Genomic DNA, 14,321 nt, shown 5'->3' with positions numbered 1-14,321 from the left:
CCCCGCCCGTTCCTTTCCTGCTGGGCTCACATTCCTAGGTCTTTGTCTCTGCCTGGTATTTTAGAAATTTTGGGAGAGGAAGGCAATGGGTGGGACGTTCTGGAAGCTGGGGGCAGGGAAGAGGGTGGTCACTTGCAGGGTCAGAGGTCAAGCCTCCTCCATTTAGCTGGGGCAGCCGGATTGTCGCCAGGCCCGAGGGGGCGTGTCTGTGCATCTGCCCGGGAAGCCCCAAACAGGCCTTGGAATTCCTGCTGCTAGACGACCTGTTCTTCCCAGTCCCTTCCCCCCTTTCCCGGGAGCCACTGTTCACGGCTGCTCCCACATTTCTGGCTATAGGACCCTCCACACAGCTCCAGCTTATTCCCTTAAAAATAATTTTACACCTGTTTCAGAGATAATTGCACCCATGCACATCCTCTCCTATCGATTGTTTTAACAGCTCTAAAACTGTGGTTTTTCAATCTCAGAAATTGTGGTTAGATGAGACGTGGAGCTTTTAAATGAAGAATGAAATCTTACCAAAGTTTTTCTCCAACTTTTATAGCTGGAAGGTTTATAAAAGTGGATTTCATTTTATAGTTTTTGGACAATGCATTCTTTTAAAAATTCATTGTTTACTAATTACAAGCACATTGAGGCCATTCTTTTACTCACTGGTAGCTTTTTATTATCAACCGTTTGGGTGCTCCCCGCCCCCATCTCTGTTGCAGGCAGCCTGGAGCTGTGGAATCACTGGCTCTTCTGAAACCACAGCGTGTTCTGGGTACTTAGAACTGCATCGATCCTGTATAAAATGATACCAGGCAGGGATTGCATTCAGAGACCCCTTTCATTTGTGTATCTGGGCTCTCAAGGCTGGTCATGGGAGGGCTCTGGTGTCGGCTAAGGGCACCCTGCCTTTCGCTGCCATCACCGCCCACTACCTGTTCTGACCAGGATTTTTTTTTCTGGACACTGCATCTGCAGAATCTTTTAAAACCTACCATTCATGGGGGCATTGCAAATGTCCAGCATCATCCAGGTTCTGTGTTTTAAGGTTGATCTAAACCTAAGAAAAATCATCTTAATTCTTTATAGTTGCACAGTTGGAGTCTGGAGTGGCCACCCTGGCTCAGCCCAGAACTTGTTTTGTTTTGTTGTTGTTGTTTTTTGTTGTTATTGTTGTTGTTTGTTTGCACTCTTAGCCGGTGTTGCCTAGGCTAAGTTCATTGCCATGGTCACGGCTCTCTGCAGCCTCGACTTCTTGGGCTCAAGGGATCCTCCCACCTCAGCCTCCAGGAATGAGCCACCGCGCCCAGCTAATTTTTGTAGTTTGCTCCAAGTGCTCCTCTAGCCTCGGCTTCTCCTGGAGCTTGGACTACAGGCATGAGCTGCCATGTCCAGCTACTAGAACTTAATTTTGAAGCTCTTTAGTTTCTGTTGTCAAGTCTCTATAGATAGGCTTTCTGCGGTGGAAGGGGTCTCCGGAGGTACCTAGTCAGGACCCTTTTGTTTCACAGATGAGACTGAATCCCAGACAGGTCAAGAGAACTGACTGGACAGAGGGTTCCATAGCCAGGTTGTGCCAGGCTCAAGTTTACAGCCTGAGGTTCTTTTCTACTCACTAGCCATGGAGATGAGAACAATGTAGGTAGTTATCCGAAGGAAGCAGGAGAGTGCCATTCAGTCCACACAGCTGTCTTGAGGGAAAGACAAGAGATGCCTTCTCAAGGTTGCTTAGCGGTTAGAAGCAGGGAGGCCACCCGAAGGTTTAGTGGCATGTTTTATTCACATGTAAAAGAGAGTTTTCTGATGGAAGGTTTTTCACACTTCACATCAGCATAGGAGTGATCTCTACATTATCTTGACAAATGGAGAGAGCAAAGGAAAGGAATGTAGTTCAAGCTGGTAGAATTGCTTTAGCACCATGTCGTAAAAAAGGGATCGGCCAGAAATTTTTCCTGAATTTATCCAGCTCAGCATCTTTTGGTTAGTATTTATACTTGAGAATTTTAGATTTAAAAGATTATTAGGATTAGATAATCTCTAAAGGATGGATCAGCTTAAAAAGCAACTGACTTAAAGGAGGCAAGTTGCTGTTGCCTGGTTTCAGTCTGCCACTATTGCTGGCAAAGCACTGCAGTGATCAAAACTGGCAGCAAAGTTGCAAACCTTACCACATTTCCCTTGTATAAAGTAGGATCTGGGCCAGGTGTGGTGGCTCACGCCTGTAATCCCAGCACTTTGGGAAGCCGAGATGGGCGGATCACGAGGTCAGGAGATTGAGACCATCCTGGCTAACACAGTGAAACCCCGTTTCTACTAAAATTACAAAAAAATTAGCCGGGCCTGGTGGCGGGCACCTGTACTGCCAGCTACTCGGGAGGCTGAGGCAGGAGAATGGCGTGAACCCGGGAGGCGGAGCTTGCAGTGAGCGGAGATCGCGCCACTGCACTCCAGCCTGGGCGACAGAGTGTGAGACTCCATCTCAAAACAAACAAACAAATAAAGTAGGATCCATAAAACCTGATGGTTATAGCAGAACTGTTTCTTTACAAAAGTAAAAACACAGTATCCTGAATCTTTCCTTTTTCCTGTTTCTGAATTGTAAAGTTTCTGGAGAACCAGTTTAACCCATGCTAGATTACACGCTTCCCTATTAACTCAGCCCTGAGTGGCGTAACTCTGTGTGCTTGACTGAACCAGTTAGGGGAAGCATTTTTCTAGTGGACACATTTTATGCAAAGATTTTGGTTATTAATAAAATAAGCATCTTGGAGAAGGAAAGGAGCAGCAGTCTCCCTCTATTTGCCCCCAGCCCTCTCTGTTTGGAGCTCTCCACCTAAGAAAACTTTCTGGGCCGCTTCCAAGCCTTCTCCCCATCTGTGTCTCCCACAACACTTCTGCCCTGCTTCTCGCCAGAATGAGCTTCTATTCAGTCTGCGCGGAATCGCCTGGATCTCCACCATACCTAGCAAGGTGCTTTGTATTGGGGATGAGAGAGCCGGTGTCGCCTGTGTTGGACCCAGCTTTGCCGAAGGCTCATGTTGGCTTCTCTGCTGTGTCTTTGCTAACACTGTGGCCTTGAGCACCCCCCACCTCCTGTCTTCCCCTGGAGATGAAGTGTGGTGGTGTATTTGTGGAAGAATTCCCCTTGCCTACTGCTTCCCTGCCTGTTGCATGTTAGCTAGCTTCCCCTCATGCCCAGGTGTACCAGAGGCAGATTTAAACTCTGCTCTTGAAAGCAATCCAGCAAACATTTGCAGACTGGTGCTAAGTGCCCTGCTCTGTGGAGAGATACACAGTAATGAGACTGGCCCAGTTTCTGTGCCAAGGAGTTTTCTCTCTTGAGAGCTGCTTGTTTATTAGCAGGTAAAGGTTGTGCCAACCCCTTTCTCTCTCTCTCTCTCTCTCTCTCTCTCTCTCTCTCTCTCTCTCTCTCTCTCTGTCTCTCTCTCTCTCTCTCCCTCTCCCTCCCTCCCTCCCAGCGTGCTGGGCCCCAGGGAAGTGTAGAACATCACATAAAGCAGTTCTGTCAGCACTGGCTGCCTCCCAGGTTCAACTCCTTGGAATAACTTGGCATGAAGAAGAAAGGCAAGGAGCTGGCTGACCTTACCACTAGCTTTTTGCCTTCGTTCCAGAAACTTAAACCTGTGAGCTTGCTCGAGTGCCTGGGAGAACCATGCTTTGCACTTTGCACTTTGCATGACAAGCTGTGGTGTGAGGATGGTTGTTACTGGCTCTTAACCTTGCTTTACACATCCAGGCTAGAGCAGCAAAGGAAACTCTTCTGGTATATTCTTGCATCCAGGCCACCAATATCAGACTAGGCAACACAGTCTAAACAACTTTTCTGGATAATGAAGCTAAGATTCAGGAGAAACTCTCGTGCCGGGAGGTTTTTGTTTGGTTTGGTTTCTGCCTTTGAAGTGTCTCTGTTACATTCTGAGTGAGACTACAGTGGGATGTGGCATTCAGTTGTGTTCCCCACTCCATTCCCCCTTGATTTGGGGCAGAGAGAGTGGGAGAAAAAGGGAAGCAGACAGTTTTGGTTATGTTTGCAGTTACTCCGCTGCTGTCTCTCCCTGTGGGGTGTGCTTGCTCATTTGGAAGCTGGTGGTTCGGTTGTGGGATCCAGGACCCTCAAGTTGCTGTCTTCCCTCCTCCTCCCGTCCTGTATCTCTATTTATTCCTGTCCTCTCTCTGGTCACCAGGTGCTGCACCTGTACTGTGACACTTGCTCCGTGCCCATCTGTCGTGAGTGCACAATGGGCCGGCACGGGGGCCACAGCTTCATCTACCTCCAGGAGGCGCTGCAGGACTCACGGGCACTCACCATCCAGCTGCTGGCAGATGCCCAGCAGGGACGACAGGCAATCCAGGTGAGCCTTCCCTACCCTTCCGCAGTTCCCATGTGAATCGGGTCCCCCTTTCTGTCAGGTGGCATGGACAGACATTTGGGGCAGATTCCAGTGTGGGGGGTGGAATAGTGACCCAGATGAGCTCAGGTGACATCCCTGCAGCAGCGATCCCTTTAGGGGTTCTGGTAGTCTTGTGAAGATGTCAAGGACATGTCCAAAGTTACTGGTCAGATTTCTAAGCACCTGGCCTGGGTCCTAGCATACCACCTGCACGTGTGCCACCTGGCTGCCTCCCGAAATCAGAGCGGACATTGGCACTTCCAGCCAGGACTGCGGAAAGGCTGGGTGCTTAATGCTTATTATTATTATTATTATTATCATTATTATATTTTTTGAGATGGAGTCTTGCTCTGTCACCCAGGCTGGAGTGTAGTTGTATGATCTCGGCTCACCACACCTCCACCTCCCGGATTCGAGTGATTCTCCTGCCTCAGCCTCTCGGGTAGCTGGGATTACAGGCATGCACCACTGCACCTGGCTAATTTTTGTATTTTTAGTAGAAATTGGGTTTCACCACAGCGGCCAGGCTGGTCTTGAATTTCTGACCTCAGGTGATCCACCTGCCTCGGCCTCCCAAAGTACTGGGAGCTACTGAGCCCAGCCAATGCCTTTTATTTATTTTTGTTTTTGAGACAGAGTCTCACTCTGTCACCCAGGCTGGAGTGTAGTGGCGGGATATCAGCTCACTGCAACCTCTGCTTCTCAGGTTCAAGTGATTCTGCTGCCTCAGCCTCCCAAGTAGCTGGGATCACAGGTGCCCGCTGCCACTCCCAGTAATTTTTCTTTAGTAGAGTCGGGGTTCCACCATGCTGGCCAGGTTGGTCTTGAACTCGTCCTGACCTCAGGTGATGCACCCGCCTCGGCCTCCCAAAGTGCTGGGATTACAGACGTGAGCCACCATGCCCGGCCTAATGCTTTTTAGACAGAGACCTTTATGATACAGATTTACTTATTTATATGTGAGAAATTAGTGAGCCGGAGAATGTTGTGTGAGGTTCCGTGTCTACAGTCCTTTCCTGGATGGCAAATCCCCCGTAATTGAAACTGTCGTTTCTGTTGAATTCGTATCAACAGCTAGGGAGGGGCATGTGTAACTTTGAGAATTGGCAGGGTTCTCTTACGTAGTTAGGTGATAGTGTCCCTGAATTGCTGTTAAATCTTGTCTGATTCAGGTGACAAGGTTTTAGGAAATCAGAAAATTGTGACGTTTTCCCTGTGTTGTAGGATACTTTGAAAGTCAAGAAAAGTTGTTCACCCTCTAGGAGAAATAACATAGGAACCATTTTAGAATATTTATATAAGTGGCCGGGCGCGGTGGCTCAAGCCTGTAATCCCAGCACTTTGGGAGGCCGAGGCGGGTGGATCACGAGGTCAGGAGATCGAGACTATCCTGGCTAACATGATGAAACCCCATCTCTACTAAAAATACAAAAAACTAGCCGGGCGTGGTGGCGGGCGCCTGTAGTCTCAGCTACTTGGGAGGCTGAGGCGGGAGAATGGCGTGAACCCGGGAGGCGGAGCTTGCAGTGAGCCGAGATCACGCCACTGCACTCCAGCCTGGGAGACACAGCGAGACTCCGTCTCAAAAAAAAAAAAAAAAAAAAAAAAAAAGCCGGGCGCGGTGGCTCAAGCCTGTAATCCCAGCACTTTGGGAGGCCGAGACGGGCGGATCACGAGGTCAGGAGATCGAGACCATCCTGGCTAACACGGTGAAACCCCGTCTCTACTAAAAATACAAAAAACTAGCCGGGCGAGGTGGCAGGCGCCTGTAGTCCCAGCTACTCAGGAGGCTGAGGCAGGAGAATGGCGTAAACCCGGGAGGCGGAGCTTGCAGTGAGCTGAGATCCGGCCACTGCACTCCAGCCCGGGCTACAGAGCAAGACTCCGTCTCAAAAAAAAAAAAAAATATTTATATAAGTGAATTGTTTTAAAAGTAAGATTCTGGCCAGGTGCAGTGGCTCACGCCTATAATCCTAGCACTTTGGGAGGCCGAAGTGGGTGGATCACTTGAGCTCAAGAGTTTGAGACCAGCCTGGGCAACATGGGGAAACCCTACAAAAAGTACAGAAATTAGCCGGGTTTGGTGTGACACTCGCCTGTAATCCCAGCTACTTGTGGGACTGAGGTGGAAGGGTCGCTTGAGCCCCAAAGGTGGAGGTTGCAGTGAGCCAAGATTATGCCAGTGCACTCCAGCCTGGGCAACAGTTAAGAGCCTGTCTCGAAAAAGAAAAGAAAAAAAAAGAAACCCTATTTTGAAAGTGCTGAAGAATTGAGATCACGTGTCTTACAGAAGAGGGGAGGATGTGATTTAATAAGTTTCTCAGCCGCTATCACATTCCCATGCATGATACTGAAACAGTCTTTTCTGATGAGTCAGATTTTATGATGTTCAGATTATAAAACTGGAAGTTTGAGAGACTTTCTGGAATGACTCATCCTGTCATCGTTACACCAGTATTGTTTGTTGTCTTTAAAATGCCTTGAGTGTCTCTGTTGCTCTTCTCCTTTGTCAGTGTCTTCACCTGTGCGTCATTCTGTTGTGTATCAGTGCGTCCGTCCCTGTGGATGAAGTGATTTGTGTCTGTCTTTTTTTTTTTTTTTTTTTTTTTTGAGACGGAGTCTCGCTCTGCCGCCCAGGCTGGAGTGCAGTGGCCGGATCTCAGCTCACTGCAAGCTCCGCCTCCCAGGTTCACGCCATTCTCCTGCCTCAGCCTCCCGAGTAGTTGGGACTACAGGCGCCCGCCACCGCGCCCGGCTAGTTTTTTGTATTTTTTAGTAGAGACGGGGTTTCACCGTGTTAGCCAGGATGGTCTCGATCTCCTGACCTCGTGATCCGCCCGTCTCGGCCTCCCAAAGTGCTGGGATTACAGGCTTGAGCCACCGCGCCCGGCTGATTTGTGTCTTTCATTTTATGCCATGACAGTTAGGACCTTGACAAACAAATGCCTTACCCTGCCGGTGTCTCCTCAGCACTGGTGCCCAGCCTTCACTGTGGCTCGCACCTATAATCCCAGCACTTTGGGAAGCCGAGGTGGGTGGATCATCTGAGGTCAAGGAGTTTGAGACCAACCTGGCCAACATGGTGAAACCCTGTCTGTACTAAAAATACACAAATTAGCCAGCCGTGGTGGCGGGCGCCTGTAGTGCCATCTACTCAGGAGGCTGAGGGAGGAGAATTGCTTAAACGCAGGAGGCAGAGGTTGCAGTGAGCCGAGATCGTGCAGCTGCATTCCAGCCTGGGCGACTGAATGAGACTCCATCTCAGAAAGACAAACAACAAACAAAAAGAGCCACTGGTGTCTAGGTCTGAACTCCTAGATTGTGTTATGATTTTATTATGCTCTTACTGTCTTAGGAGGTCGAAAACACTTGGAGAATTATTGAGAGAATGCTGGTACTCTCTGTGCTTAGTGGGAAAAGCCACTGTGGGGGAGAAAAATGACTTGTAACAATTTGCTGGAGACTTAAGGAGAGCACCCAACAAATCATGAGTGGGTAACATGGTGAAATCTCAGAGAAATGGAAATTCAGACTTTTTGTGGAGAGAAAAGAGTGTGGGAAAAATAAATATAGTCAACTGTATAAGTGGTGAGAACCTAGGCATAAATCCTAGAGGTATGATTTAAATGTTAGTTAAAAGTGTGTGCCCAACATTAATCTGAATTCTAGATCATGGGGTATTTTGGGTAGAGGCATTTTAGATCTGTTAATCTATAAGGCCACAGCCAGGTACACTACATAGATTGTGATTTCCTAGAAGGTTTTTGTTTAACCATAACTTGTGTGTACTTAGCATCCTTAAGTCTTGTTCTGTCACCCAGGTTGGAGTACAATGGTGCAATCTCGGCTCACTGCAACCTCCGCCTCCCAGTTTCAAGTAATTCTCCTGCCTCAGCCTTCCTGAGTAGGTGGGATTACAGGCACCTGCCACCACTCCTGGCTAATTTTTGTATTTTTAGCAAGAGACGGAGTTTTACCGTGTTGTTGGCCAGGCTGGTCTTGAACTCCTGACTTCAGGTGATCCACCCACCTCGGCCTCCCAAAGTGTTGGGATATCAGGTGTGAACCACCGCACCTGGCCATTATTGTTGTTGTTGTTGTTGTTGTTGTTATTTTAAGAGACAGTATCTCTGTCGCTCAGCTAGAGTGCGGTGGTGCCATCATAGCTCACTGCAGCCTGAAACTCCTGGGCTTTTAGGCGATCGATCCTCTTTCTTTGGCCTCCCACATAGCTAGGACTACAGGCATGCTCCACCACGCCCAGCTAATTTTTGTATTTTTTGTAGAGATGGGGCTCGCTTTGTTGTCTAGGCTGATCTCAAACTCCTGGCTTCAAGCGATCTTTCACTTTGGCCCCCCAAGGCGCTGAGATTAAAGGCATCAGCTGCCTTGCCCAGCCTGACAATTTCTTAAAATGTAACACAAGCCTTCATCCCTTTATTTTTCTCATGAGATTGCAACAATTCAGTCACATCTTCAGACTCCACTTCTAATTCTAGTTCTCTTTATATTTTCACCACATTTTTAGTGACTTCCTCCACTACTTCTTTCTGCTACAAGAAGTTAATCAGCTTCTTCAAACATTCTATTAATGTTGATATTTTGACCCCTGCCCATGAATCACGAATGCTCTTTTATAGTATATCCAATTTTAGTGTATGTGCTGCCAAAGTGAGCACCACACATGTTCTTAATGGCACCTGGAATGGTAAATTCTTTGCCCAGACCCATCAGAGGAATCACTATCTGTAGTAGCTATAGCCTTACAAAGTTTATTTGTTAAATAATAAGACTTGAAAGTTGAAACTAGTTCTTGATCCATGGGCTGTAGAATGGATGTTGTGTTACCAGACATGAAAACAACTTTCATGTCCTTGTGCCTCTCTAGCAGAGTCTTCTGGGTGAAGAGTCTTCTGGGTGACCAGGCACATTGTCAGTCAGCGGTAATACTTTGAAAGGAATCTTTTTTTCTCAGTGGTAGGTCTGAACAGTGGGTTTAAAATATTCCATAAACCGGCCAGGCACGGTGGCACAAGCCTGTAATCCCAGCACTTTGGGAGCCCGAGGCAGGTGGATCACCTGGGGTCAGGAGTTCGAGACCAGCCCGACTAACATAGAGAAACCCCTTCTCTGCTAAATACAAAAAATTAGCCGGGCATGGTGGCTCATGCCTGTAATCCCAGCTACTTGGGAGGCTGAAGCAGGAGAATTGCTTGAACCCAGGAGGCGGAGGTTGCAGTGAGCCAAGTTTGCGCCGTTGCACTCCAGCCTGGGCAACAAAAGTAAAACCCCGTCTCAAAAAAATAAACAAATAAAAATTTAAAAAAATTCCATAAACCGTGCTGCAGACAGACATGCCGTCATCCAGGCTTTGTTGTTCCATTTGTAGAGCACAGGCACAGTACATTTAGCATAATGCTTAGGGGGCCTAGGATTGTCAGGATGGACAGTGACTGTTGGCTTCAACTTAGTCACCTGCTACATTAGTCCCTACCAGGAGAGTCAGCCCGTCCATTGAAGCTTTGAAGCCAGGCATTGACTTCTGAAGCTATGAAAGGTCCTAGATGGCATCTTCTTCCAATATAAGACTATCTCTTTCCAATATCAGGCTGTGTTCTTCCAATAAAAGTCTCCTTCCAAAAAAAATGTCTGAAGTCTGTTGTTTAGCTGTCTTCATCAATTATCTTAGCTTGTTCTTCTGGGTAACTTGCTGCAGCTTCTATATCAGCGCTTGCTGTGTCACCTTACACATACGTGTTTTGGAGATAGCTTGTTTTCTTAAACCGTATCAACCAGCCTCTGTTAGCTTCAAACTTCTGCAGCTTCCTCATCTCTCACCCTTCATAGCATGGAAGAGTTAGGGCCCTGCTCAGGAAGGATTAGACTTTGCCTTAAGGAGATGTTATGGCTGGTTTGATCTTTTCTCCAGATCATTAAACTTTCTTCATATCAGCAATAAGGCTGTTTTGCCTTATTACCGTTTGAGTGTTCACTGGAGTGAACTTCTAATTTCTTTCAAGATCTTTTGCAATCACAGCTTTAACTGTTTGGTGTGAGAGGCCGAGCTTTCAGCCTGACTGTAGCTTTCTACTTGCTTTCTTTACTAAGCTTAATCATTTTAGAATTGTGGGACCTTTTCTTTCACTTGAATACTAACGGCCATTGTAGGGTTACTAAGTGGCCTGATAAACGCCAAAGATCACTTGTCACAGATCAGCGCACCAGATAAAGTAATAATGAAAAACTTGAAATACTACAAAAATTATCAAGGTGTGACACCGACAGTACGGGCTTTTGGGAAAATGACACCAATAGATTTGGTTGATGCAGTATTGCCACAAATCTTCAATTAAAAAAAAAATCACTGGCTGGGTACTTACTGTAGCTCACAACTGTAACATCAACACTTTGGGAGGCTGAGGCAGGAGGATCACTTGAGCTCAGGAATTCTAGTCCAGCCTGGGCAACATAGTGAGACCTTGTCTCTACAAAAAATCAAGAAGGTTAGCCGGGCCTGGTGTTGAGCGTCTGTAGTCCCAGCTACTCGGGAGGATTGCTTGAGGCCTGGAGGTTGAGGTTGCAGTGAGCCACGATTGCACCACTGCACTCCAGCCTGGGCGACAGAGCCCAAAAAAGAACACAGCGAGACTGGGCAACGCAGCGAGACTGTCTCAAAAGAGAAAATGTGGGTTTTTCTTTCCTGTCTATGAAGTGCAATAAAATGAGGTGAGGTATGGCTACAGTTTGTGATTATATTTATTATTATTATTTTTTTTGAGACAGTCTTGCTGTGTTTCCCAGACTGGAACGCAGTGACAGATCTTGGCTCACTGCAACCTCTGCCTCCCAGGTTCAGGCGAGGAGCTGGGATTACAGGCATGTACCACCACGTCTGGCTAATTTTGCGTTTTTAGTAGAGATGGGGTTTCACCATGTTGGCCAGGCTAGTCTTGAACTCCTAAGTTCAGGCAGTCCACCCGCCTCAGCCTCCCAAAGTGTTGGGATTACAGGTGTGAGCCGCTGCGCCTGGCCAAGAATTACATTTTAGAGTGGACCACAGTAGCTCCCCATACCCGGTATGGTCGCCTGCAAGTGTATGGGTGATGTTTGCATTCTCTTACCTTCTGACCATTGGTCTCTTTAAATACAGGTCATTATGCCACCACTGTTCTCCACAGTTGGCATCACTGATCGATATCTGTATTATTTCCCTTGAAAGCCCTCGAGTCTCCTCCATACTGAGTGAGGGAAGTGCACTGGAAAGTGCACTGATGCACCAGTCCAAATGGAGACCCTCAACTTTCAAATGTTTGATTCGATCTGTTAACATCTCAAAGATGGTTAAATTTTCTCTCCAGCACCATGCTTGTTGGGTGATTTCACTTTCCTTAGTGTGAAGTGTATTTATCTGTTTTGGAAGTTTACCCAGCCTTTCTACATTGTCATTTCCCCCAATCCATCTGCCTTATATTTCTTCAAATGCCCTGCTGTTAGAGGTTGGGAACTATTTCAGTAAGTCCTGGTCTGCACATCTTGGAATGCGGTGCTTGGCTGGGTACTGCATAGTTTGGAAGGGAAAGACCTATTTTTCTACTATGCATTGGGTAGGGCTTTTGTGACTCTCAGCCCAAGGAGTATTTTTGCATACTTGCTGATTATTAAAATTGCAACAAAAGCTTTGAATCCCCTGAACCTGTTTGAAAAATGGAAGGAACCGTTTTTATCATAAAATGTGAGTTCCAAACATGAGGGATAAGCCTGGCTAGGAGACTAGGGGAAGAGGTGAGTAGGGTAGTACACCCATTCCTGTGCAAAGGGAGTGGTTTTGTGTTTGTTTGGTTTTGTTTTTGTTTTGTGAGACAGAGTTTTGCTCTTGTTGCCCAGGCTGGGCCTTTTTTTTTTTTTTCTTTTTTTTACATCTGATAGACGTTAGATACAAAAAAAAATTAGTTTGGTAAGTAGTATGACATTAGTATTAGTTTGCCACCTCTGCTTTCTATTGAGGAATGATTAAGAAATCTTACAGACATAGGTTTGGTTGCCTTGGTCAAATATTAGCTTGGACACCAGTTGTGCTAATTAATAACCAACACATCTAAAAATATAGAGGGTGCCAGTTACTAAGTTCTACTCTTTGGGCTCTAACCCTGTCATACTCTTGCCATGTGATACTGGGGCTGTGACTCTTCAAACTACATGTATGGGAAAAGGACTTCTTCCCTTTTTCTTCCAATTCATGTAAATTATATTATTATCATATTATGTATTTGTTTTGAGACAGAGTCTTGCTCTGTCACCCAGGCTGGGGTGCGGTGGTACAGTCACAGCTTGCTGCAGCCTCGATCTTCCAGGACTCAAGCAATCCTTCCAGCTCAGCCTCCCAAGTAGACGGGACTACAGGCAAGCACCACCGTGCCTGGCTAATTTATTTATTTATTTATTTTGTAGAGACTGATGGAAGAAAAAAAAAAAAACCCGGCGCAGCAGAGCAGGGGTTGGGGCCCCTGGCCCCCGCCACTGCCGCTCAGGCTGATCTCAAACTCCTGGGCTTAAGCTATCCTTCTGCCTCCCAAAGTGCTGGGATTACAGGTGTGAGCCACTGTACCCGGCCCCAATTCTTAATAGCAATTCTTTTTCACTCCGACAGCAGAAGTTGGTTTCAATTTCAGATCTTGCCACTACCAGAATTAGCTGGACGTAACCTCGCCACCTTATTCTGTGTTCTTGTAACCACAGCTTTCTTTCCTTTGTTCTCTCAGACAAAGCAGAAGAAGCTGCTTCTGCAGGTGCTGTCTGCCTCCGTGTGCTCTTTGCCCCAGCAGTTCTCCCATACCTGTTTAACCATTTCCCTACGCTAAATTCTCTTTAAATGTCTAGGGAGCTCTCTGGCTGTCTCTCGCTTTCTCTGTTTTTCCCTGGATGAATCCTGACAGCCTGAGATACTACACATGTATCAGTGCTATTATGATACCTGCTTATGTGCATGCTCATTTGATTGGCCATTCTAATTTTTTAACTTCTAGGTAATGTGGATGTAATATCTGTCTGCTTCACGTTACTGACTTCTGTATTAGTTTATCGGGTCTGTTGTAACAATTTACCGTAAACTGGATTACTTAAAAACAGCAGGCCGGAAGTCCAAGATCAAGGTGTCAGGACCATGCTCCCTCTGAAGGCCCTCAGGAGGACTCACTGCTTTCCTCATCCGGGCTTTTGGCAGTTGCCAGCATCCTTGGCTTGTACCTGCATCAGTTTCCATTTCAGCTTTGGTCTTCACATGGCTTTGTTCTCTGTGTATCTGGGTCTGCACATGACCCTCTCTGGATATCAGTTTTGGGATTTAAGATTCAACTTAATCTACTATAACCTCATCTTAGCTAATTATATCTACAAAGACCGTATTTCCACACAAGGTCACATCCTGGCCCCCATTTAGTTGAGCCCAGAGTTTGGAGGGACAGTGTTTAACCTGACGCAGCTACCTAGTGCTTTGGTAAACACGATTATGGCTAGAGATGGGCAAATATAAAATTTATAGATTGTTCTGCTAATTGTTCTGCTAAATCCCAGGTGCCATAAGTATCATGGGCTTTGTACTTAGCTCCTCCTCTGATTGATATGTAATGGTACTTGAGACAGGATTGTAAAGGTGGAGCAGAAAGGTTATAGAAATATGCTGTTCCCTTCCAGCTTCAGAAGGGAAGTGGCATCGGAACTGGGTTTGGAAATTTAGGGTGAAGCATTCCAGGCTGGGGACAGCCTGTGAGCCCTCTGGATCTACCCAGTTCCCCTGTGAATCAGTTCAGTGGATCCTTAGGACACACAGGATCCTCTTAGGCAGGGAATGCAGTGTGGCCGCTAACCATTGGAGTCATGGGTGGTGTGCTTTTTGTTTTGTTTTGTTTTGTTTTAAATAGAGAC

At 46.7% G+C, this 14,321-nt stretch overlaps 1 protein-coding gene across 1 annotated transcript in view; it reads left to right on the top strand.

Annotated features, from left to right (window-relative positions):
- TRIM71 (tripartite motif containing 71) overlaps positions 1-14,321 on the top strand; it is a 77,510-nt gene that overhangs the window by 51,943 nt on the left and 11,246 nt on the right. Inside the window, exon 2 of the mRNA XM_050779374.1 lies at positions 4,194-4,361. Coding sequence (XP_050635331.1) covers positions 4,194-4,361 — 168 coding nt within the window. The remainder of the gene's footprint in view (positions 1-4,193; positions 4,362-14,321) is intronic.

Source organism: Macaca thibetana, chromosome 2, assembly GCF_024542745.1.
Source record: "Macaca thibetana thibetana isolate TM-01 chromosome 2, ASM2454274v1, whole genome shotgun sequence".
NCBI lineage: Eukaryota > Metazoa > Chordata > Mammalia > Primates > Cercopithecidae > Macaca > Macaca thibetana.
This window is presented reverse-complemented; position numbering and strand designations above follow the sequence as displayed.